The 27,808-nt window shown below is 35.1% G+C and overlaps 1 protein-coding gene across 3 annotated transcripts in view; it reads right to left on the bottom strand.

Moving 5' to 3' along the window:
* Positions 1-27,389, bottom strand: part of LRP1B (LDL receptor related protein 1B) — a 1,899,539-nt gene extending 1,872,150 nt beyond the window's left edge. For all 3 annotated transcript variants that reach the window (XM_078451331.2, XM_078451332.2, XM_078451333.2), the window contains exon 1: positions 26,535-27,389. In XM_078451331.2, coding sequence (XP_078307457.2) covers positions 26,535-26,715 — 181 coding nt within the window. In that variant the 5' untranslated portion in view covers positions 26,716-27,389. The remainder of the gene's footprint in view (positions 1-26,534) is intronic.
* Between the last annotated feature and the right edge of the window lie 419 nt (positions 27,390-27,808).

Here is a 27,808-nt window from a genome sequence, read left to right as displayed (position 1 = left end):
TTACATTTCAAACTTAGTTAATGTGGAAGTAAAAAATAACTAAGAGTAATTTGGTGGTTAATCAATATTGTAATCACTCCTTGAATTTCTGGGCTTATGTCTTTTAGGTGTAAGTATGTAAATATTATTTTTTCTTTCTCAATAGTGAGGAAAGGATACATATGATTCTCTGGTATGATGTAGATCTTGGGTTTTGGGGAGCAGAGTTTTCCTCCAAGATCTCACACTTAAAGCTCTGTAGAAAGTCAGGGGTTAATTAACGTATTTGCTATTTTGAATATCATATATTTTAATATTTGAATGATTTGGCTAACAAATTATTCAAGTTATAATTTTTAAGTCTTAATTTTCATGTAGATGAAAATAATTATGTAAATTATGCACATTAATTAAATTATGTAAATTAATTGGGGAAATTATTTTAATAAGATTGTTTTGTTGCTATGTATAGCTTTAGTCCCTGGAAACCCAGAAGATCAAACTGTTAAATTAATGTATACACAAATGTATAAGCTCTTCCTTAAATATATGGTACTATTTATCATTTTTTCCTATTATTTATAAACCTAGTATCATTATAGTCATTCTTATAGTGACAGTTTTATTCATAAAGAAACGCAGGTCTGTGTTCTTTGTGTTCTTTATGTTCTTTGAATATATAAAAGAATACGCTTTGAGTTTAATGTGACTATTTGGTTTTGGCAGCCATATAGGAAGCTAACTAAAGTCATTTCCAGTATAGAAATTTTACAGTTAAAAAATAAAAAAAGGGAAGAAGACTTAGCCAAACAATTAATGAAATTACAAGCACATTTTTCTCTTTCACAAACACTGTTTAACATTCTAATCCTGCAAGAGATGGCCCAATGATTTTTATAAATACATATACATTGAATAGCATAATATTTTAAGCTAGAATATGTCACAAACTCTAATGAACACAATATGCCAAATAAATGACATCTCTGACCTCATGCTATTGGCTGATTCTTACCTGCTGTATGTAAGGAAACGCCAAATTAAATATTGTGCCAGTCCAGGATTCATTAGCAGGACCTGTCAGCTGTGTAAAAGCTTCCTCCCAAGTATCTGCTCAGTACTCTGGTGCATACTTGTTGAGCTTCATTTACAAGATTGTCAGAAAACTAAATGTATTTTCACAGCACCTTCCAAATCTTTAATCACGCAAGATCTAATGAAGCCAAAAGGCTATTTCTCAATTCTTCTCCACTTCCTCTAGCTCCCAGTAGGATATTTACGAAGATAGCAAAGAAGATGACACACACCTTAGTGGTAAGAGGAGGGATATCTATAATCCACATATTACCAAATGAAAAGTTCAAGTGCCATTCTTCACTTCAAGGGGGACTTGAAGAAGGGATTTGTTTTATTACAGGGTCTACTAACGCCAACTCTAAATCCCTATCCTTTCACAGGAGAGTTTATAAAATCCCTCTTCCATTTGTGAAAAGGAAACTCTCACAATACTGATGCACAAAATGACATTTATTGACATTAAAAGCCTCATCAGTTATTTCTCAGCGGTCTTTATTCCTTTTGCAGAGGGGTTTATTGTGCTGTTTGGCATGAAGGAAACTGGCACTCTTTGATTTAGCAAAGTCTGGCCTGAAACCAATACTCCAAAGAGTTTCTTTAAAGTTACACATTTTCCAAACACTGGATTGAGTCCTGTGGGTGTCTATATGGGGTAGAAATGAGTTTGATACAACATAAGGTCATAAAGGTTTTTAAAGATACTCTGTTTCACACTTAAACCATTAGTACTGCATTTGCACCAGAGCCCATGTCAGGCTGCAATGTATTCAAAATCTGTCTCTTCTCAGCTCACCAGGACTCCTTGGGCCTCATCTCAGGAAACAGTGGCTACAAACTTTATCAATCATTTTCTAAGTCTTACATTCAACCAGTCTCTAAAAAGGCAAGCAATGAACAATTCATATCTTCATTATTTAAACATCTGAAGAGCTTCATAGAGTTAGTGCCTATACCTATGAGACGCTCTCAAATTGGGCTTTTTCAAGACCAGGTGGGGAAATACTTAGTTTTATTTACATATCTGTTTAAAACTTCCTACCACTTCCAGACGTTACACGAGTGATAGAAATATAGATGCATTCCCTACCCTCACAGAGCCCACAGTCTAAGAGAAAATATATTAACAGTGAGTAACAGTCATAACAGTTCCTGGCAAGTGTTGTGAGGGAAATATTCAGAGGCTGATTTGCAAAGATAGGAAAGGGCACCAAGCCCAGCTGACTGGAGGTGAGCCCAGAGTAGAGAGCAAACTCCTGGTCATCTCTATCTTCGGTGCCTTGGCAGAAAGGTCACATGTCACCCTACAGGCAAACTGTTATTGTGAAACAAAACAAAACAAAACAACAACAAAAACCCCACCCATTGAAGAGGTTTAGACAGAAGATCTGTTTGGGTTATTTAAAAGGTCAAATTCAAATTCTAGAGCTTAATAACTACTTGTACTAATGAAGCTCTTGAAAAATCTAGTAGCAATAAAATAGTTTCAAAAGGTAAAAATTACATTGTGTCTAGTAGCAGAATGGTAAATGGATTGAACTTCCCAATAATTTTCAGTGAATTAAATTATAAACTGTAAATTTAAATTGTAAAATGTAAGGAATATCTTCTTCCAGCATTGACAATAATAAAGTTATGGCATTTCTTCTTTGATACATTCCATTAAATAGGGCCAAAATGGATAGGATCATACTTTTATTAGCTTTTATAGAGGGCTATGAATTTTACAAAAATGTAGAGTTCTGAGAAAAATCAGTGAAGAATTGAAATATCTATTTTCTGTGGAATGTGCTAAATGTAGTGATTTGGTAGTCACTTAAGCATAAGAGATAAATTTTAAGTTGTTAAACATCTGTTTGAAAGATGATCAAAATGTTATAATTGGTAAGAGCTTACCAATTTCCAGAAATAATTCACTAATACTGAAGACGTGTTTTTTAATAAACAAAAATAACCGTTTACATTTCAAAAACTTCTTCAGGGTCTACAATTGAGATTAAATCTATGGCCTAGCAATGATTCACATTTTATGTTATTTTATGTTTATATTTCAATTATTAATATGACTATTTCTCTTCCTGAAACATAATAGTGTCTTATTTCATGTGTGCCTTGGGGTCATATATTGTTCTGGCAACCAAAGGTTAAATTAGATAAAGTATTATTTAACCTTTTTTCTATGGGAACTTAGATGTACGTGAAAGCTGAACTTGGATGGTATCTCATTTCACTCATTTCACTCAACTTAAGGCACTTGTCATCACAAAAAATGAGCTACTTTGTTGCTTGCACACATATTTGCCACCTCTCTGAAATCCTGTTTGCCACTCTGATTGGACACTTTGGCCTGATTTTTTCTTTTTCTTTCTAACACACAAATGACGATTTTTCATTACCATAGCATTCACACTTTTTTCATTAAGTGGAATTTTATTTAGCAAGTCCATAATAAATATTGTTGAAATAGTAAATTATTATTAAGCTGTGTTTTCTTGTCATCCATAGAAGTGAGTTAAAGAAATGGGAAGTAAACAAAAGAAATAAAGATTCCAAAATAAGGAATTTTTAAAAAATCACAAAAGTGAACTGACTTTCATTATTACTGTTGTGGAATAATTACATTGTAATTCTGTAAAGTGCTATAGAATTTGTAAAACACTTTCATAGTTTTATTCAGTTTTAAAGCAACTCCATAAAATAAGTTGTCATTAGTTACATTTTACAGATACAAAAATTTAGTTTTGGAGAAAATATGAGACTTGTTCATGGTTACTCTGCTAGGAAGTAGCAGAAGCTAGAGCCTGGACACAAAGCAAAATCTTTGACTTCAGGGCTACTCCACTTTTCTTTGTAACTTTTACGCCATTAATACATAAAATGTACCAGACTAATACATTTTATTTTTTGTCACTTGGAATACACCATCACCCAGTGCAACCAGCCTTTCACCTCTTTGCTTCTCACTCTCAAATTCTGGATCATTTTTCATAGCATGATAAGACAAATTCTAGAGTTTAATAACTACTTGTACTAATGAAGCCCTTGAAAAATCTAGTAGCAATAAAATATTTTCAAAAAGTAAAAATTACATTATTTCTGATATGTATTTACTACTGAGAAGACACTACTGCATTCTTCTTTAAAAATTGATCGCATATATATACTAGCTGTTATTTATCTGCCACAGTGAATTAATGAAACAAATACATGTCAGTATAACAAAGTACATTATAAAGTTAATATAAAACTTTATATTTAAGCTGTTATATATTTTGCCTTAATTAAAATAGAGAGTCCTAAATGTAAATAAATGTCTTGTTCGGAATAAATTCCACATAGTTTATTAATCCTGTGCAAATATGAGCAGGAAAGAAAAAGGGAGAAAGAAACTTTGATATATTTAACAGTATTAACATTTATTTTATAACATTCTCTGGGCTAAAATATAATAATACCACTCAATCAGATTTGTAAAACAGATGCATAAAAGTCACTAAATACACATTTTAATAAAAACATATTACATTATGTTCATAAATAATTTGCATTATTCTACTATTATAATTTTTAGACAAAAGTATTATACTTAAGAACTTAAGACTACAAATATCTTAATGGCTCTAAAGAGTTTTCTAATATATCCCTAATATATTAAAATACAATTATATATTTCTAATATATCATTTCCTTTTTAAAAAATAAGATGCACAAGATGGCTCAAATATAAAAATTAATTTACAGGTAACTCTATAATCAAAAATAAAATAGATATGTTCTCTGAAGTGAATATTTCCTATGATTTTAGAACCTCTATCATTATCCAAAATTATTTTTTCTCAAATAAGCTATTATTCATTTTCAATTCCATGTGAAAGAGCAATCCTAGATTGAAAACTAGCTGGAAAATAAAAAGCAATACACTCAGTCTTCATATTCTCTGTTAGGAGTGTACTTTGCAAGTAATTTATCAATAGATGTTTAATAATTAAAACGAAAAATAAACTCACTAAAGCATGGGTTGCAAATGCCACTGACTACTATGCTCCTCTTTGGAGAAAAAAATCCATCAATGCATGAAAATAGAATTCACAGGGGTGCCTGGGTGGCTTAGTCAGTTGAGCATTGGGCTCTTGCTTTTGGCTCAGGTCATGATCTCTCAGTTCCTGAGCTCCAACCTTGCATCTGGAGCTCAGAGCCTGCTTGGGATATTCTCTCTCTCTCTCTCTCCCTCTCTCTCTGCTTGGGATTCTCTCTCTCCTTTTCTCTGTCCCTCCTCCACCCCACCCACCCCACCCCCCACTCCCTCTCTCTTGCTCTCTCAAAATAGACAAATAAACATTAAGAAAACAACAACAACAACAATGATAGAACTCACATTGTTGAGTCCTTCCCATTTTAATAATTACTTCATGGCACTATCGTTCTCATTTCCTGTAATTGCTTTCATTTGAAACACAAGCTATATGAGAATCTAAAGGACTAAAGTATTAAAAGTACTAAAATCTGGCAAAGCTGAATGAGGACACTGGGACAGTCAACACTTTTTCATTGACTACCAAGTGGTTGAGGTATTCTTTTTCTTTTTCAAATACCCCTTTCAATTTACCATTAGTGCATTTTTTATATCAGCTTTCAATCACTTATTATTTTAAGTGTAGAGACAGTTAACAGGATGAATTAATTCTTTTTTAAAGGTACAAAACTCCCTATGGATGCTACATTACTCCACAGACCTGAGATCTAGTGAGTATATTTTCAGTTACAGATTTTGGCTAAAATTGGCTTGTAGAATTTACCTGCCAAGGACACTGAAGTTAGCTCATTAGTATATTTTCCCCAACTGACTCCAGGTGAAAACAACTGAATATGTCAAGTGGTGGGCATCTCATTCATTACCTCAGAACAATTTATCACAGAAACTATGCTTACCCAAGAACTTCCCTAGTGAGTCTCAAACACTGGTTTTCTTTTTGATGGATTTTTGAGACACAAATATCTCAATTTTTATGTGACAGGATTCTTTTGTTACACATAAACCCAGCTTAAAAAAACCTCAAAAAAAAAAAAAAAAGAGCATGACAACCTTATAAGCAGCATGAACCTCAGTGGACTAGGAATGAGTATATTTAGAGTGGACTTTGGGAGGAAACAACCATTTCCCAAAGATTGTTATTGCTTAATGAGATCCGTGACCACACATGCATTATGTGGGATAAACATGGCTCCCTGCTGGCTCCCCAAAGCCTGCTGACAGTTGGTGGTTATGATGTTAACTCGCTTTAACACCCCAGAAATGTTTTAATGTTTTTTTTCTCTTATTTCTATAATATTAGAGCAAGGCTTGGATCTACCATGTAGAAAACATAATAGCAATATTAAAATAGTATAACTTGAACAGTCTCTGTAGCATTTTTGCATTGCTACTATAAGTAATGCTTATTACAAGAGGGTATCTTCTTCCATTTTCAAAAATCAATTTTGATAATATCTATAAACTGATCAGATGTAAAAAAAACCCTTCACCTATTATTTTAGCAAATACTATTCCTTTAGTAAAGGAAACTCAAGATTAACATTGTACATATTTTGCCTAGAACTATTTGTTTTCATTGCTTTGCAGGAAAGCAAAAGTGTAGTAGTTTTGGTTTTAAAAAAACAAAAATAATTTTAAAAATGTACTTTTAAATTTGCAGTTTAATTTATGGAAAGAGTAGTTCTTCCTACTGAGAAGTAAAACATGCCTGTCAGGCATTCCTTATAGTCCCCCTCCCTGAGGAGAAAACAATAGCGTCAGAGAAGTACAGTGTTAACATTCAAAACGATATCTGGTTCAGTGGTTTTCATAAGCTGTAGAGAATGATATGTGTAGTATTAAAAGATACAAATCCAAACTTTGGTTTTGTCTTCACTGATTTTCTGACAGAAAATCTTTTGCACACACACTGATAAGAAAGCAAACTACTCTTTATGAAAATTTATCACTTAGAACATTTACTTGGTATTATTCAATCACATCATTCTTCCTGGAAAAAAAATTAGCATTTTTCAACAAGTACAATAATACTTTTGGAGCATAAAAGAAACAACAGATGTTCCTTCTGCCCCCACCTGTTTATTTTTTAAGGCAATGCAAAAACCTTATATGGATAAAAATAAATAATAAATACTTGAATACTTTTGTTTTCAACCCATAAAAGCAAAAACAAAACAAAACAAAACAAAAACGTCATTTTAGTAATGCCACCAGGATCAGAAAAGTATTCTAGATCCCCAATAATTTATTCTCTGCACTTTCAGATACAACATAGTAGTGTATCCCCACAGGACACCCAGCATAAATGCAAACTCATGACTTGAAGCACTATCAATAAGCTAATAAGCAGGGAGCAATTCTGTTTTTATGTAGTCAAATGTCATTTTAAACTATTTGAAGGAAAAATGAATTATATTTAGAAACTAACCTCAGAAGAGAATATGAAAATCTATATTGAAATTTATTCCTTGACAAGTATCTTTTCTCCTATTAAAAAGTAGTTCATTAATTATATTGAGAGATTTTAGATGATTTCTTTTAGAGAGGACTTTGAAAATCTCACCTTAATAAAGAACAACATAATCTGCACGTCTTATTATTCAAGAGTAATCTTGTATTAACCATAGTGAACTACAGAATTACTCTTTTTAGGTCAATTCTCTTGCTCCTCACTAACTTTGTACCTGCAATTATCTATGTTTAAAAGGTTCGCATCTACGACAGCAATAGCCTTCATGGCACCTTTGTGCTAATTAGAAAAAGGAAACCCCTCTGGTCAAATATAACCCGAGACTGGGGGACAAAGCTTGGTAAGCAGAGTGTGATGTGGATGTCATTCCTCCCTACCATTCCTCTGCCTGGTCTTTTTGCAGACTCTGCAACAGCTCTGGTCTCTCCTACTGTAACGTCACTGGCTTCTAAGAGTTATTAAGTGCCAACTGTAGGCAATAAATGTATGTATACAGTAATAAAATATAATAACCAGCATGTATTGAGCAGTGATTGTGAGTTGGTGGTTTATATATCTCTATTCTTTATTTTTTAATTTTATTTATTTTATTTTGAAAAGAGAACATATGCGGAGGGGGGGTGGCAGAGAGAGAGAGAGAGAAAATCCCAAGCAGGCTCTGTGCTGTCCCCTCAGAACCCCATGTGGAGCTTGATCCCACAAACCATGAGATTATGACGTGAGTTGAAATCAAGAGTCAGTCGCTTAACTCCTATATATCTCTATTCTATATTTACATCTCTTGGAGCTTTTTGCAAATAAGCATATAGGGTTTCAAAGAGACTATGTACCCTGGCCAATGTGACATAGCTAATAACTGAAATAGTGTGGACTGGAATCCAAACTGACTAACTTCAAAACATAATCTCTTAATCTCAACCCTAATGTTTTTTGTTGTTATCTTTCAATTACTGGGAATACCTCAAGTGTAGGTTCTTAGATTTTACATGTAATTTTCTCTCCTTTTCTTAGAGTGGTGGAAAGCACAAGATGATCTTGGAGCAAAGGATTTGGAGTTTTTAGAGACAGAGAGATTTTTGTCTATAGATAATGTTTTATATTCGTTTATTGGGTTATTTATAATCTACTAGAAAGATTTACCAATAATGTCTCCCATTTATATCATATTATAACAACCAACCAGTCAACAGACTGGAAACATCCATCTGTTACAATGGGAATCCTGGGATGAACAGTACTGCTTTCTGTTCATAGAATGAATGTCATTCCTAAACATTTTCATCATAAAAGACCATATGACAGAAAACTATTACATAAGCAATCATTATTACTACTATCAGTACTAATAATTAATTGAGTGCCTACTATAAACAGGACACTTTATAAGTATTTTCTCAAACCCTCAAGACTTTATGGTAGGTATTGCTGCATTGCATTTATAAGGAAACAGATTTAAAGAGATCAAGTAATTAGTAAAGATAATAGAGCTAATAAGTGCACTCTTTTCTTCTACAATAGTATACAACATTACTGCTGAGCACCACAGCAAAGCAGAAGCACTTTCCATCTCTCTTGGTATTTGCATTATTAATTCTAATATGTATACATATACCTAATACAACCTACGAAGTATTCTGTCCCAGAATATTCAATATGAATCCAATCTAGCCTCTAGATCTAATAACCTATTTACAGAAAACACTGGTGATACAGGACCACGATAAATAAAATAATGAAAAATAAGACAAATTCAAAATATAAGATATTCTACGACTGGCAGAATCATTTCAAAAGATAAAGATCATGAAAAAATGTGATGGGGTGCTGTTCAATATAAAAAAAGTTAAGAGACAAAATAACCAAAAAGAAACTATGATTAACTAGTAGTTAAAAAGAAAAAAAAATTAAAAATGGCAAAATATATTCAGGGAAAACTGGAGAAATTAAAATGAGCCAGCAAGATCAAACAAAGAGGATGGGAAATGAAGGAAATGATCATTTTTGCTGGAGCAATCAGGGAAGATGTCATAGGCATTTATTATATGTATACAAATACATATATTATATGTATATGTATATATAAAAGGCATTTATTCAATGTATTCTGAGACATTGCTCTGTGATTTTTCAGCCTATATTGATTTTCTCATTGTCTAGATCCTAATGTTAACAATAGCATTTTTGAATAAATATTGTTAGGTAACATTTTTATATGTAAACCTCTTCTCTCCAGGATTTTATCTTCTATTCCTCTAATGGGTTCTGCAGTGCTCAGTACAAGACATAGTTGACACTCAAGTAGATTGAGGCAACAGATTTTTTGTAGATACAGGATCTACAAGTCCTCTTCCTAGCATCGAGTGTATCAACACAAAGCAACATGTACTGCAGTAAAACTCTAGTGTAAATTAAAGGATTAGAGGATTCTTTCAAGTTAGTCATAGCTCCATGCTTTTTTTTTTTTTTTGCAAAATTTAATCAAACTCGATGCTAATAAAAATAAGTTTGCCATTAGCCAGCAGGGGGAAGAAAGATCCCTTCAGTGGTTACAGAATACAGCCTCAACACATCTTGGTGAGGTGGGAGCCTTTATGCATTATTCTCCTTATTTTACCAGGCAGGAAGTAGACACAGAGAGAGGCTAAGTGACTTGCCCAAGGACAAAGAGTGAGTCAGATGCAGAGCTGGGAATTGAGCCCACTTCTCCCGGTTCCCAGTGTACAGCTTTTCTCAGCAAGCCATAATGCCTTTCAGATGGATCATTTCCTAAAATGTATTAAGTTGTTAAAAATTCAATATGGGTGTTGCATTGCTTTCCAACTAGTTCTGTTTCTCACTACCTTCCTAGAGCTATTATCAGAAGCTAAACTGATTGTTGGATCAATAATCTCACATCTATATTTTTTTAGACAATATGTCATTAAAACTGGATGTATCCAAGAACCTAAGATGAATCAGACTTTTTGGAAAGTAAGGTTGTGTTTGGCTCTTTTAGCAGGTGGAGGAGGATCCCACAGTGAAGGGAAAAAAAAAATTGCAGCTCAAATTTGGGAGAAATTGGAAATGATCAGGAAGAACAAGACTGTATCAACCACCAGAAAGGCTTAAAAACAAACAAACAAACAAACAAACAAACAAACAAACAAAGTCAAGCAATGTGACGTTCATGGGGGCACTTAAAAAGGAAGAAAATAAAAAACTTCGTACATTGAAAAAGTGGAGATCCTAGGCCTTTTGAAAAGATTCTAGACACTTGTCTTTATATAAAGTCATGTTTCATTACCTGGAATTTTACACATCAGTTTACTGGTTCACCTCACCCATGAGTCATGGGAAGGAACTATCTTTTTTAATCACAAAAGACTTATACTGTGCTCTTATTGTGCTAACTAAACCAGAAATGGTAAGAAGGCCAGATGCTAACACTCCTGTATGTCTTCTGACTTGATCATTGGCAACATCACCAACTCTTCACTGTGATCTTTACTAAAGAACTCAGACTCAACTATAGAATCTCTTTTAATATAGCAATCTGGAAACCTACCAGTCAAGATTCTTCCAAAATATCAAACCCATTCACTACTTCTGGCATATGCTTTTCTATTCACTGCCCATCCAAAAGACAAGACACAAAATCACTATAGGTCCATGGCCTCATATGCAAGGTCTGATCAAACCCTCTGCAATCACTCCTTATATTACTTATGAATTATAAGTCATAAGATTTATGAATTATCTGAATTAGACCATTAACTACTTAAGGGCTGATATGCCTTTTAAAAAAAGTACCTAACACAGGTTTCCTGAGAAAGGATCAATAAATATTAATTGATTTTATAAAATTTATGTACTTTTTAAGAACCTTTGGACACAGTAATATTTGAATGACTTAATAAGCATCATCACCCATAATCATACAAATTCAGAATTTTAGTCACAGATAATCAACCACAGCAGTGATTACTGTATTAAAATTAAATAACTGAGACAAGTGATATCTTTTGGACCATTAAAACATATCTGTAGAGGAATTATTCTTTCAATTGTTTACCATCCTTAAGATAATCTTATGACACTGAAGAAAACGCATTTGGTTAAAAGTCTTTGAAATTTCAATATCCTATGAAATTCTCTGGAGTAGCAATTGATTCCAGGCCAAAAACAGGAAAAATTAAGATGGGCTTGATTCATTCTGGCAGTGTTAGAAAGTAAGAAAATGCTAAAAACAAAATGGGGATATCACAATAGGGCAGAGTAGCCAATCTGAAAGACTTCCCAATGCCAAAAGTGGAATAATTTGATCAAGAACATAAACAATAATAGTATTTAATTATAACACAAAGTAAACTAAATACCTACGAATCTACACTGATGTAAGGAAAGAAGGAAGGAAGGAAGGAAGGAAGGAAGGAAGGAAGGAAGAGCTTTTTCTTACAGAATTCCAATTAATAAATGTAGAAAGAATGAGGAAGGCATCATCTCATCTAAGTGGTCAAGGTTAACATCACCTATTATAAGGCATATTGACATGTATCTCCTGATACAATACACTGAAGAGGGCAGATTTTTTATGTACAATGTCAACCTGATGCCATGTCAACCTGATGCCATGTTGAATGTCATGGCAACCTGACGCCATGTTGAATCCTGGATTGGATGCTGGGATAGAAGCAGTTCATTAGTGAACAAACCAGTAAAATACAGAAAGTCTATAGTTAATAATATCTATTGCACCAATGTTAACTTTTTGTTTTAATAATTGGATTATAGTTCTATAATATGTTAACATCAGGGGTAGCTAAGTGAAGAGTGTATGGGAACATTCTGTACTAGTTGTATATATTTTCCAAAGGTCTAAAATTGTTTTTTTTTTAAAAGGTTTTTTTTTTTTTAAAGCTTGTTCCAATAATCAGTTTGGATATACTAATTCTTATGTGAACACAGGTATGAAATCTAAAGACAACTGGGGTGCCTGGGTGGCTCAGTTGGTTGAGCGTCTGGCTTCGGCTCAGGTCATGATCTCACAGTCCGTGAGTTCGAGCCCCGCGTCGGGCTCTGTGCTGACAGCGCAGAGCCTGGAGTCTGCTTTGGATTCTGTGTCTCCCTCTCTCTCTGCCCCTCCCCTGCTCACACTCTGCCTCTCTCTGTCTCAAAAATAAATAAATAAAAACATTAAAAAAATTAAAGACAATATACGGAAATAGAGTACACAGTTGGTTCTTGCTAAGTCACAGCTTTCCCAAAGAAAGATGAAACACAAACCTAAATGTGATCCCATTTGTGTCTCAGCATGAGAATTTGTCTACCCATTAGGATATTATCTCTGCTATCTTCGCTTCCCTATATTTTTGTTCTCCCTTTCACTCTTTTCTTTTTTTCATTCCACATTTCAATAATGATGTGTGTGGCAGAGCAATGTTGTTTTCACCATGTGGCTGTTACTTATCATGTAGAATATTTTTCATGAGATCCCTGGAGTGCTGAGGCTGACTGAAATCATCCGTATAGCATTCCCTCACCATTATTAAGAGAGCTCTGATGACTTACAGTGGCATGTTTCTGCCTCAAGTGACAACTGGGTCTAATAGCATTAATTTTCTGCGGGGTCTTTAAGAATTTTCTCTGCACCCACATTCTTTCCCCCGATTCTGCCTTTATGTCTCAAAGGAGAGAGGAAATTTTGAAGGCAGAGATGCAGAACACTGTTGAAATTCTTTGGTATCCTTTCTCCCAAAACCATGAGCTGTAACAATTATGCACTCCAAATTTCAAGGCATTATGCTCAGCTCTCCAAGGGCACCTTTTGTCAGTAATGCACCCAGTAAAACATGTTTCCACTGTGACCCTATCCAACCTCAGTTGATGCCTGCAACTGCAGGACTCTATAGTGAGTCTCAGGCTGTCAGCTTGGGTGTTAAATTCATCAACTTGTGTTTTTGATCCCTATAATATTAGTGTGTGTGTGTGTGTGTGTGTGTGTGTGTGTGTGTGTGTTTTGCTTTTTATCTTGATGGGTAATACTTAAAACTTAAGGCATTGTGCATAAAAATCCAGATTCTGGCCCACTCTTAAACTATTTAAAGGTCTGGCAACCATTGGCCCACATTCACCCAAGGCCACAATTTGCTCCAGTTAAATGTCAGCTTCCCCCTTGGACAATGTGGGTGTTCTCTAATTTACACATCACCCAGGGCACCTTCTGACTAGTGTGGGTCCTATATACACTTGTGTTTGCAAAACTTGCTCTATATCCTGCCCTCTAATTCATAAGTTCAGCCAAATGAACATGAGCACCATTACTTAACACCATGAGCAAAGAAGTCTAAGCAGACTTTTCTGTAACTGGGGATCTCAGAAGCCATAGTCAACCTATTTCTTTCTGTGTAACTACAGAAGAAATGTGGCCTGTCATTTTACCTTGCCTACAGGAGGGAGGAAAGAGGGCAGGATTACTGCTTCAGGTTCCTTTATATAATTTCCTGCTTTTTAAGAAAATATTATTATTGTATATTGAGTTCACTCACATAGTGACTCTCAAGCGAGAGTTTGAGACTTGGAGATAGAGCCATTACTGCAGTATTTCACTTGAAAGAGAGTTTTACTAATCCTCTTTGGCATTCATCTCTAAATCTTGGTGAACTCAAGTAGCTTCAATCTCTGAAAGTTTATTTTTGACTTAAGCGATTTTCTTGCTATTGCTAGATTTTTCAGGTGTCTCGCCAGCTTAACTGTTATCTGAATAAGCTTTGTTTATTTTTCTTGGCTCTTTATAGCAGGTTTAAGTCTGTTCCAAGGGGTCACAACATTTCCTGCCCAATGCCTTTTATTCTGAGCATGCAGTCAGTAATTATTTTTTGCTTTACCTAAAATATAAATAACTCCCTTATACTTATTTGAACCTTTTCCCATAGTGCTTTCGTTATGAAAGAAGAAAAGCCCTTCAGCAGACCTCTGTGTGATGTGAGTGGAGTTCTGTAGTCAGGGAGTATAAATCATGCCTCGTACCCACAAACACACAAGTAACCCTTCCCCTTCCTGCTGTTTTCAATTACTCAGATTAATTTATTTCCAAACTTTTTGGCACCCCTCTGCTAAAGTACACAGCAAACAAATTTACAGTGAGTCCCAAATTAAATATTAATGCAAAATCTTTCAGCCTCAAATTTCATTTGGTTCAGTCACTCTAAAATTTAATAAAATGTTGGTATTTATTTCACATTTAACTTATTTCTAGGCATAATGTTGATTTTACTACTGAAAATTTTGGAACCAAATTAATAAAAGGGGATTTTGACAATGGGAATGAAAAATGGACTGAACTTGAAGTCATACACAAATTTGATTTCAGCACATGCATCTAGCAAATGTCTACTAAACCTGCATGTAAGCTCTTTATACAACAAATAAATTGGTTGAGATCTTTTGTTTCAATATATTTATTGCTGTTGTTGTTTCAATATCTTATTTAAGCATTTTGAAAACTTTAAATGCCTGAGCTTTGGCTGTCTTTATTTTAACCTAATGTCTTTAGTATTATGTCTTCCTTTCTTTAACTGAAATATGTATTGTGTTTGAAAACTAAGAAAGCAAGTTATCTTTTTAAACATTCTATGTAATGATCATACAGCTTTTTCAAGGTAATTTCTTTGAATGACTTGAAGTATTTCCTCCACAATGCTATTACTAGCAGCATAAAGTGAATAGTGTCAAAAAGGCTGATTATTCCAAGTTGCTTTTTTGGCACTAGATGACCTGTAAAACTGAAAAAGAAACTGAGTGAGAATATTTTGGGGCCTAAGTTTGTACTTTGGAATACAGATTTTAATATGAAGTTTTAAAACCAATCTTCGACTTCTCAAGGTAGATAGCAGGAAAGAGAGCCGGAGAGAAAAATAATAAGAAAAAAAAAATCAATGGAATAAAATCCTGAAGCAATATCTAAATAACTTAGTGTGTAGAGTAACTCATTTAGCTTCATATTAACAGTATTTCCTTCATGGGGCGCCTGGGTGGCTCAGTCGGTTAAGCATCTGAACTCTTGATTTTGGCCGAGGTCATGATCTTCCGGGTTCATGAGATCTAGCCCTGCGTCGGGGCTCTATGCTGACAGTAGCAGGCAGCCTGCTTGGGATTCTCTTTCTCCTTCTCTCTCTGCCCTTCCCCTGCTCATGCTCACGCACACAGTCTCTCCTTCTTAAAATAAACAAAAATAAAGCTTTAAACAGAAACAGTATTTCCTTCAAACACTGTAACTTTTTCTTCATTTTCACAGACCTTCTGGGTTCTGATATTTTCCCTTTTCCATCAGTTTTATAATACCATTCTCTCTTTCTCTCCTTTCCTCAACTCTTTTTCCTTTCTAGCTCCAACAAGAACTCAATAGACCCAAATGAGTTTGTTTTGTAGCCATAAGCAATCTTTCCCTGAAAATCCAAACTTGTACAATTGTTAACCTAGTGTTTCATTGCTTGTCCTGGTTTTTATTGTTGTTGTTTCTTTCTCTAGTCTGTAAATCACACTGACTGGTACATAGCAGTTACTGTAACAGCTATTCAATGGATGCGTGGATAAATACAGAATAATCCAAGGGACCTGACTGATAAAGAGGAATACCTACTAGGTCATAAATGCTTACCCAGTAGATTTTACACCACTTACTGTCACTACCCCGTCCTTTCTACAGTTTTCCTGGAATTTCGAGACAGGGTAATGCCTACAGCCAATAGCAGCACTCTTACAATTTCTTCCCTTTAATCAGATATGTATTAGTGGGAACTCAACTATCAGCACAAATTCTCAGTCATGTCTAGAATTTGGGGTTCAATGAAAATGAGCTCTTTATTTTTTTTTAAATTTTTTTTTTAACGTTTATTTATTTTTTAGACAGAGAGAGACAAAGCATGAACAGGGGAGGGGCAGAGAGAGGGAGACACAGAATCCGAAACAGGCTCCAGGCTCTGAGCTGTCAGCACAGAGCCGGACGCGGGGCTCGAACTCACGGACCGCGAGATCGTGACCTGAGCCGAAGTTGGACGCTCAACCGACCAAGCCACCCAGGCGCCCCAAGAGCTCTTTCTTTAAAACTCTGAGGATTTGATAGTTTTCTCTGGAAAAAAAATGCACAAATGCATCTTCATCAAACAGGCCAATGCCTATTCCTTCTGCTATTATGTTCATTTAGATTAGTAGAAATAACAGGGGAAAAAAACACAATTTACTGCCATATTTAATAATGCTTGGAATGTAACTAAGTGCATCATTTTAACTAAGCCCCCAAAGAATACTATGAGTCTGACTCTACTAATTCCATTCTGCAGACATGGTATGGAAAACATGGGGTAATAGGGAAGATGGTATTAGTAATTCTGAAATATAAGGGAAAAGGTAATAAGAAGGCAAACAATATTACAGGGTCCACATGTGACCGTCACATGCTATACACTTAGAAACATATTGCAGACAAATCAATTAAAAGTCCTGCAAAGAGGAATGAATTCATTTTTAAATTCTCTACAGTGTTAACCCTTACCTTGAAAGACAATAGCTTGAGGCCATATTTCATGCCTTATCCTCCCCATATACTGACTGGTGCTGCATTCAGTGTTACAGAAAATCTTCCTAAGTTAAAGATATGAGCTGCTCCTCTACCTTGTCCTCATCTACACAGCTATCGCTTCATTTAAGCTACCAACATCTCTCTCCAGGACAATTATGATAAGCCTTTTACTGGATCATTGTATCCTTCTTATCTTCCTTTATTCAGCAACAACAAGCCTGAGCTCTTAAAAATTACATGGTCTCATTCACCTCTGATTAAACATCCAATGGCTGCCTAGTGTAATCGTAACAAAACCCAAATGCCTCACCTTGATCTGCATGGTCCTGTGTGGTCTATTCTGACTACACAATAAATATGCCCTTCCCACTTTTCCTCTTTCCCAAACACACAGTTCACTTCAAACACACAGACTATCTTTCTTTCTCTAAAATACCAAATTCTTGACTCCCTCACAAGTGTTTGCATGGAAAGATCCTCTTTCAGAACTACTCATACTTGTTTCCTCTCATTCTTTTGTCTCAGCAAATAGGTCATCTTCTCAAAATGTCTTCTGTGATTACAACCACCAATCACTTCTCTTGATTACATTATATTACTTGTATTTCTTCTTAGAACAAAATATTATTTGTTTGTTTGCTGAATGTCTCCTCCTGCACTAAAATGTAAACTAAATCAAACTTGCTCACTTGCCTCATTCCCAACACCTAGAAGAATGCCCAGCACATATTTGTTCCATTTTGTTCAATGACGGGATATATAAATGAATGATCACCAACCACATGGTTTGCTTCAGGAATCATATGATTTCAGCAGGAGAAAAAACTGAAAAAAAATGAAAATGTCCTGAAAATGTAAGGGAATTCTGGTTTTATGGTGGAATACAGAATGCATTGTGTTTTCACATACATTATCTACCTTGCACTCGTGGAAGGTGTAAGGGACACTGCTATGTCTGTTTTTTGGAGTTAGTTGGAATGGTTTTCTGTAAAACTCTTGTGGTGTTTTCACAGGCACCCAGATTAAAGCACACACAAGAGCAAACCCTTGTGCTCTTCATAACTTTATGTTCTCCCAGCAATGACAGCAAGCAAGAAGAGTGGAAAAAGTGCTAAGATTCTGGTTCTTATGCTATCAGGATTAATTTCAAAATAGTTGACAATATCCTTAACAAGTACAAATAGGGAGAAAACATCTTAGTGGGGAAAAGAACTATATCCAAAGATGGACAGAAGCAGAATGTTTAAATTCTAAATTCTACCTATTCTTAAAGTTGGCCAATGTTGGATTAGATGTACATATTTCCCGCCAAATAAGATTTGTATGCCACTAGTATCATGAGCCATCAACATTATCTGCATTATGGTGCTGGTGAACTGTTAGCTTTTTTGTTAAAATAATGACAATACAAAGACACAGTAAAAGGGCCTGTGTTCTGAGTTAGTAATTCTATCTGTAAATCTTAGTTATTTAAAAAAAATATATATCAGAAATATGAATGTCCAATAGGCATGATCATAATATTTTCACCTGATGAGGCAAAAATCTACCCATGAGCTGGCATCGTTATCACTGTACTTTCAAAAGCTTAATTATGAGAAAATGCCTTAAAAATTAATAGAGTTGAATAAAGTAGAATTTTTTAATAAAGCATACTTGCTATTTTAATATTTTCATACCAATAAAATATACCATTAAAAGCTTTAGGAAATACACACAAGATCTGAGATAATCTAAAAACCAAATCTTTTTTAAATTTCTAGAATGTGTATTTTAGCAAAAGTCTGAGGTTCCTAATTGCCACAGTTATTTAGTGTGTGTGGATTGAAGTTTCAATAAATTCTTTTTGTCAACGTACTCTGTCTTAGTATCTTTGTCCTTCCTCTCCTACACATCCTAATTTCTAAAGAAAACAGATCATTCTAAACCCATTTCTGTTATCAGCCTTATACCCACAGTTTTTCTTTTTCATGAATATCTTAAAATACCCTAGGAACACTCAAAGCAAGCAACCACAGCCAAGTTTCACTTCTCCTCTTCTCCCCATCCCCATTTTTAGCTATCTTTTCTCATTTTAAGAAGAAAGGGCTAAGATGACAAATTGTCATTAAAGAAAAACTCAGCGGTAGAAAAATTCTTAAGAAATTATGTATTCATATTTCTAAAGTAAAGCTGTCTTGGAAGTCTTGAAGGATGTCAATGCAATGTGGAAAAGTTAGGAAGGAATGTCCTATTGATTGTAAGAATAAAACAAGAGACGATCTGTGGTACCTTGATCTTACCCAAAGAAGAAATGTATTCTTTCGAGTAAAATGAGGTCGTGTTTCAACAATACCCGTCTTTGGTCTGAAGGCTAAGCCAGCCAGGACAATGAGGTGCATGCGTCTCAGGAAGGGATGTCTGACTGTTAGTAAGAATGCATTGTAAGATAAAATGTAATGCCAGCACCTTAGCAAGGCAACACACTCTGTCTTCTTCTTCTTTTTTTCTTTTTTCTCTTACTTAATAAAGTTAGAAGGAATCTCATGTGAAAAGGTACTTTCTCAACTCATTTTCTATAAAGGATATATAGTTATAATATTCATGTATTAATGGGAACTTTCATAGTGCATGACTATGTCTGAGAAAAATAAGACTATAGTAGTATAGTATAGATGGCTGTATAGTAAGAATATATTAATCAAAATCACTTTTCATTGTTTCTATGGGTAAAGACACCTTTGACAAGTGTTGCATATTTACAACTATTTTGGAATATTTGAGAAATCCCAAATGTATGTAATATATCATTCAACGAATATGAGGGGCAGAGTTACTGAGCAATATAAGTAACACAGTCATTACCAACTTAAGTGTTAGCTTTTTGCACTGGTGATACTTCTAAGAATCCGACCTACTGGGAAATCAACAACAAATGAACGGGCCCATTTATTTAATCACACCATTGCATTTTTTAACCATAATTGGGCATCTAATTGCAGACTGAAACTAAGTTAATGTGATTGCATGAGAAAGTTATTATGGTAGCATTTATAAACACACTATACCCTGTTGTCCATTTTATCACTGCAATGATTTCTACTATATATCCTGTGTTGAGATAAAGTCTTGAATTTGAAATAACATTTAGGAATATATTTTAATTTTTAAAAATATTTCACAAAATGAGAAAAATAAGTTCAATTAATAAAGCCAATAATGAAAAATAATAAATTTCTAATTACTTTCAATAAAGTAATTACCCGAGCATGAATGAATTCAGAGCATGTATTTATCACATTCTGATAGTGTTATAGGTTCTTATACTAACCTGTGATAAAAATACATAATTACTACTAAAATACATTAAATTCCCCTGTTATGACAGGAATAAGGACATAGGCACATATGACTTATATTAAAAAGTATAGAAGATAAATACAATGCATAAGCCTTTCAGGGAAATATGTTATTGTTGTTGTTTTTCCATAAAATTCAACTTTAAGCTTTTAATGCAAGATCAGTTTTATTATATTATCACATCTGACTGGCTTCTATCTAATATTTTGATTCCCATTTATTTATGAGTCAGTTTCACCAATTAGTCAAGTCAGAAAGTTCAGTCAAAATAACTGGGTTTGTACGGAGATAGCCTAAATCAATAGGATGGAGAGAAAGAGAGAAAGAATATTTTGGCATCACTGAATTCAGAACAGAGCAATAAATAATATATATTTTCTAACTTGGCCTTATAGCTATGCCGGGGAGAAAAGGGAGGCCACCAAATCATTTATGAGGAGAAAATATAGATCTAAAATTGGGAAGGTAACTTATATAGCAGAAAAACTTCCAATAGAAGAAATATGTATAAATTTTGGAGGTCTAAGCTTACTTGTTGTGATGTGCTGCAAAATCTTCTGAAGGCTTTGTTCCTCTTTCTATATAACATAAAGAGTTCAGATGTACTTGGAGAGATTGACATTTTATCCAATTGATAGAGCACACAAAAGGGAGAACAGGGATTAAATATTATGGCAAGCACAATACTTTTCAAAAGCAAGTGAGGTAAATACACTCATTGGCACACATGCGCATTAGTCCAAAAGTAAATTTTTTAAACTCTAATTTTTAGAGATATGTTCATGGTTTTGTATTTAATGTTTAAATAATAGAACGTTTGCCACCCCCCACCCCCGCAAGGAACTAACAAGCTCTAAAGATCTCATTCCAAAATAAAACAACTAGAAAATGTCTCCCAAGGCCTGTGCCTTTATTCATCCCTATGCCTCTATTTAATGGGTTTTCATATAGGTTAGATTTGGAGAATAACAATCCATATTGGAATGTAACAAAGAGGATAAAAAGTATGCCAGCACTTTTCTATTTGGTTGATTAATTATTGTCCTCCCTTCCCCACCAAAAAACAAACAACAAAAACACCTTGTTATTTGTACTCTCTGTGCATCAAGGTAGTTTTTTTGTCACTAATCTTATATTAAATATGGGGACCCAGATTTCTTCTTCTAGGTAGTTTTTGAACTGCCTTGAGTAAACATGACGATTTCCTGATAGAAGTTTGGTCCAGTACATATTCTGGTTAACTCATTATTATAAAGGACTCAACTTTTCACTTTACTTTTGTTTAGCATTGCAGTTGCTAAAAACATTGTTTCAAATTATAAGCATGGAGGGCATCATTATCACAGGTATTCCAAAAGCAAATGCATTTTAAAATTTATGTCCTCCACTGTCAGATTATTTTTTACAACAAAATATTTGTTACATGGAAGTTCATCATTAGAATATTGCATGTTGGGAGTTGAAAAATAATTCTGAACATTCTTCCATTTCATATTTTTGTTTTTCAAGGAGGTAATAAGACAAAGATAGACATATGTTTTCTGGAATTTAGAAATGAAAGTTTCACATCAAAAAATCTATCTAATTTTTGGGCTACAGTGGTATTTTTAAAGGATGTTTGTGCCAAAACAGCCATAATAAAGAAGATATGTATATATAATCCTTATTTTATATATATATATATATATATATATATATATATATATATATATATGTGTGTGTGTATATATATACACACACACACACACACATATATATATATATATATATATATATATATATATATACACATATATATATATACACACACACACACACAGTAAGTGCGCTCCACTTACTGCTAAATTAGTTTAACTAATGATATCATGTTGGTACAACCATGTTTAACTTTTACCATTAATTCTACTTTCTTTGAATGCATCTATCTAAAATGAAGACAAGTGTTTCCTTTGTACAAGAACTGTTTTGACAGACAGCTACAGAAGATAGAGAAATCTTTCAATACATCTGGTTGGTACTTTTTACTATACAACATCCCTATTACTAGGAAGGAATTGAAGAAAAAAGAGTGCACATTTCATATAAGACAAAAATTAATAGTAGAACCATGAAAAAATTGATCATAGTAAAATACAGAATAGAGGGAAGATATAGAGCCCCCTCACCATTGCAATCATTGTAGAAGACCAAGTCATGTTCAGTCCAGGTGACTTTAAATGGAGCCTAACTTTATGGTACACCCTAGGCTCTGAAAAGAAAATGACAAGGCAAATAGCAAGAAATTAATGTCCTGGATCCAATATACTTGTAAAGTAAAAATTTCTGCATGTCTCTACCGTGGATGACAAGTAGCATTTAGAAAGTGTCGTATCACACTTAAGAATATATTCACTATGTCTCTCATCCCCCACTCTTTCTAAGAAGATGGACTTCCTTCACTTCCACTTAAAAAAAACCTTCCATCTTAATAATTCTAGTATTCTTAACATTTGAGTTTTCTGTGATATTCTCATGTATCTCCCCATTCTTAGAGATTTAATTATATCCAACCTCACCTTGATGGAAATGTCTTTAAATTATTTTTATACTGCAAATATTTCCATAATTATTATGGAGTGAGAAGAAAATATTTATTTTAAAAAATATTATTTTGTCTAAAGATACTTTAATCTCTTCTTTAAGAAATACTAATATGGATTCAGTCTCTTCCTAAATTTATCATTTGGCTTTCTCGTTACTCTTCTTTCCCTCACTTACTCTATTCTCTGCATTTAAACTCTTTTTTGTGTTTTCACACATTGAAATTATTCTTTGTTTTCCCATTGTCTCCCTTCATTCTTATCAGTTTCAAAGTAAACTTCAGGAGACAGAGAGAGAGAGAGAGAGAGAGAAGAAGAAGAAGAAGAAGAAGAAGAAGAAGAAGAAGAAGAAGAAGAAGAAGAAGAAGAAGAAGAAGAAGAAGAAATCTCAAAGATTACACAGACTTCTTCAGAACAAAACTTTAGTTTACAGGATACATGGGTCGTAGTTCATTCTTTCTTGAGGGGAGGAAGATTAAAATTTTGACATGCACATGATTGCCACTTTTAGAGGGTTTTATGGACATACACATTTAGATGATTATAACAGCATGAACTTTAATTATTTGGAAATATGTTTCACCTTCTTATCTGACCCAGGAATTTTTTAAAAGAGACTAGTTTTAGGTCTCTCAATCCCCTTTATTTGCAGAAAATTTGACAATTTAAAATACACTTCCTTTTAAGTCTTAATCCCTATCAAGCAACACTTTGATATGATATGACATTGTAATATGACACATTGGTTGATCCTAAGTGAATATGATTTATCCTTCACGTTTTGCTGTTAAGAGTTACAAAGATGTTTCCCTTTTTAGATGTGATGAAATCTAACAAGAACTGACATGTACATTATCTTAACTCTGTATCAAAATCAATATAAACCAAGAAAATAAACAATGTAGAATTAGCAGGAAAAGTGGATGTATGTAGATTGAACACAAGCATATAAGTTAAAGTATTCTGTTTAAAAAAATGTTTGAGTTTATACTGATAAACTTACAAACCAAAGAGCAACACAGGCAGAAGGTAATCCAAGTATTTCTATCTAATTCATACAGTTTAAAAGTCACCCATTACCCAATACATATTTGGAGAACCTGAAAGTAATTTCTCATTTTCAGGAACGAAGCAACTCCTGCACTACAAAACACACCTGTGTAATTCACATGCCTATTTTATTCCTCAAGGACAATTGACATAAGCTTGTGCAAAAAGCTACATCTCATTAACCTCTTTCTTGAGTTGATATTCCTATATTGTCTGTTTCAGCGTTTCACTGAGGAAAGTTTGCCATAATGCAGCAGCACCTTCTTTTTCAACTTTAAACAGGATTTCTCCCCCACCGCCCCTCCTTTTCCAAATGAGACACATCCTTTTTACTTTTGATAGAAAGCTCTGGCAATTTTAACTCCTTTCTAACAGTTTGGAAAGTTGTGTTAAATATATATGATAGTGGCAAAGTGTTGGTCTACAACTATTTTGACTTGTGCTATCTGATAACAGTACTTTTGATGTTGTCATGGTGATATACGACACTATTTCAGTTCTAGGAAAAAGGTAACAATCGTTTTCCATATGCCCTGTTTATGTCTTACATGTCCCTCTCCCTCATGGAACTAAATGTGCACCAAATTGTAATATTTTTAGTTATTTAGTTTTCTATCTCAGGAGAAAATCCAGGGTCTACAGCTTAACTTTTTATGATTTATACAATTCTCCTCAGGTATTCGTTCTAATCATTGCAGCAACAACTCTCTCCCTCATAAACACATCCCAAACCACTGAGGACTTAGCTCTAGATGAGGTCAAATTTGCAGAGATTGGGGACTCAATCAGAAAAAGCCCAATAGCAGGAGTCTGCAGTGCCATTATATTTTGCTAGCTCACAGGGCTGAAAAGCTTCATTCTGTTCATCTGCTCTGGTCCAACTTCAAAGATTCTTCCTAAGAAAGGTTGAGAGCTGATTGTTCCAGATCAAAGACATCATCATTTCAAGTTAGAGCTATGTGCTTCCATTTTATCAGTATAGTTTTCAACCATTCCACACCAACTTCAAGGTAAGTTAAGACAAGTTTAGAAGCTATATAGTTAGGTGGCAATGATATGTTTAAAAGATGATCATTCAGTGAATGTCAGATTTTCTAAAGGAACTAGTATCAGTCTCACTACTGGTAAAAGAAATGTGCTCAACATTATAATGACTATAACCTGGTTGCCAACAGCAGGCTGGGTAGAAACACTACAATTCATTCCCCTGTTCTTTCTTTTCCATAATGAAACAATAATTTTTAGTCAGTTCATAATTCACTTCATATAAACACATCACTAAATCTCCCAATGCAACATTTTGTCTATTTACTTGACATTGGGATCCAGATATCCTTTCTATCTTTGTTACTTCTCTTTTTTTTCTAATTAAACATTGACAACAAAGCAAAATATTACATATGTGTGTGTGTGTGTGTGTGTATATATATATATATATATATATATATATATATATATATATATGAAAGATACTCCCGATTTTACTTTAGGGAGTTAACCATTCCAAGGCTAGCCACCCAAATATTCATCTACCTTTTTTTTTTTTTTTTTTTTTCATTTTTTTCACCCGTGCGACTGTTGTCAAAGATCATCTAACTTGCACAGGGATTCCTGGGTTTCCAGATCAAAAGTTTATACAATCTAGGCTTATTAACTAACATTCCCACCTCCTCTCTCCTCTTCTCCTTACATTCCCATTTCAACTTCCACCACTCATCAGCTATTTGGGGAAGAAAAAAAAAAAAACCATAAAACAAACAAACAAACAAAAATAAACAATGGCAAAATGCCAGTAGTGGGTAAGCGTCTCCTGGTACCATGAGCTGTGTCACAGACCTTCAGAATCAAAAAAAGTCAAGTTCAAGCAGGTACCTGCGCCCAGAAGCTCCCTGAAAGCCTAAGCCTCTCCGCTGAAACACTAATCTCTCCTGAGTCTGCCTCAGGAAGGGGCTATAGAAACGAAAGGGGCTCGAGCGGCCGCTTTCTCCCCTCCACACACCCTGGGTGCATCAGGTAGGGAAGTTAACCAGGAGCTAAGTTGAGGGAACACACACAACGCGGAGAATCCGGAACCTGCAAAAGCTCGCAGCTGTGAGAGTCAGTGCGCAGCAAGTCTTGGAAAAGAGAATTCCGATCCCAACATCTGCAGCGCTTGGGTTGCGCGGGCAGAAGCGCGCAGTCCAAGTCCAAACGCTCCCGGGGGGGTACAAAATCAGGACCGGTAAATGGCCAAAGGAAAAAGCTGGGGGTGGGAGGAAGCCGAGGACTCTGGCACCTGGTTCGGAAATCCACCACTGCACCTCTCACCCCCACGAGGCCAGCGATACAGTGGCCAACCAGTCCTGGGGAGCGGGGCCACAAGGACTTAAGTTTCACACTCACTTATCTACAAGCATCGCCCAGCAGGAAAGCCCGAGGAAGAAAGGGGAAACCAGGAGGGAGCTATTTCCTTACCTCGGTCGGCTCCCACGGTCAGCACCTTGTCGATAGGAAATAATCCCGAGAGAGTGAGTAAGGCGAGGAGAAACTCGGACATTGTGGTCGCCCGGTAAGGAAGCCTGAGCTGGAGACTGCTCCGCGGCGCCCTCGGCCCGGCGGCGGCGGCAGCTCGGAGCCCCGAATCGAGCAGCGTCATTTACAAATGTCACTGGAAATTCTTCAGCTCAATGAGCCCAGCCAGTCCGCCTTCTCCTGCCTGGAGCAGGATGTGGAAGGTGTACGGATGCGCGCGTGTGGGAGGGAGAGAGTGTGTGTGAGAGCGAGCGAGCCGCTCGTGTGTCTTGACTTTTCAATGCAGGGTACGTCTGATCTTACATCACGCAAAGAGGGGCAGTGAGAGATGCCAGCGGATGGGAATTCACTGATTAATCACCGAATCCACCACACACCCCTCCGTCGTCCACATAAATCACATCTATTACTTAGTGAGAGGCATTTAACACAACAGGAAAATACCACCGCGAACTGAGAGCACCACAAATCACAATTATTTCGGTCTCCTTGAAGGGAAAGTAACTCCAAAGCTGGTTCTGTAGGGATTTGGGTCTTTAGAGAAGGGGGAGACTTCTGCATTGGGCTGAACCACCCAGGCCCGCCTAGGAAGCTCCGCATTTAACAGCCACCTCGGAATTATCAGCTACAGCGCTGGGATGCTTCTCTCGGCAAAGCGGATTTGATCCCTTCTCTCCCTGGAAGCTTCCTTACCGGGAAGGAAGGACAAGCCAAGTCATTGAGCTTCTCTTAGGGAAATGGTTTCCTCTGCTCCACACACAAATGCGATGTTTTCTGAATTGCGCTTTTAACTTTTATGCTGAGTAGCATCTTGGGGCAAAGATGCAAAATTTAGTGACTCAGCAGAAACAACAACAGCAACAAAAAACCCCAAACAACCCCCAAAGTCATTACCCCTTGCAAAAGAAGGGAAAATGAATGGAAAGAGGTCCCTAAGCAGGGAATCATAGAGCAAAGGATTGGCAGTTTGTTTTGCAGTCTATTTCCCTCTTTAAAAATGTTCCTCGAACCATTTTAAACATGTTTTGAAGATTTTTAAATTGTTTCTGTTGTGTTTTTTTTTTTCTTTCTCCACATGGTGCAGTTATAAAACTTTACCAAACCATCCAAGGCATAAACATGAATCAGTGGAATTAAAAAAAAAAAAAAAAAAGTTGTTTTAATGACCACTTGAGGTTTTTAATATAATCATCCCCAAACCTACAATTTTAGTTAAA

Source organism: Panthera onca, chromosome C1, assembly GCF_046562875.1.
Source record: "Panthera onca isolate mPanOnc1 chromosome C1, mPanOnc1 haplotype 2, whole genome shotgun sequence".
NCBI lineage: Eukaryota > Metazoa > Chordata > Mammalia > Carnivora > Felidae > Panthera > Panthera onca.
The sequence above is the reverse complement of the archived record's forward strand: the minus strand, read 5'-3'. Positions and strand labels throughout refer to the sequence as shown.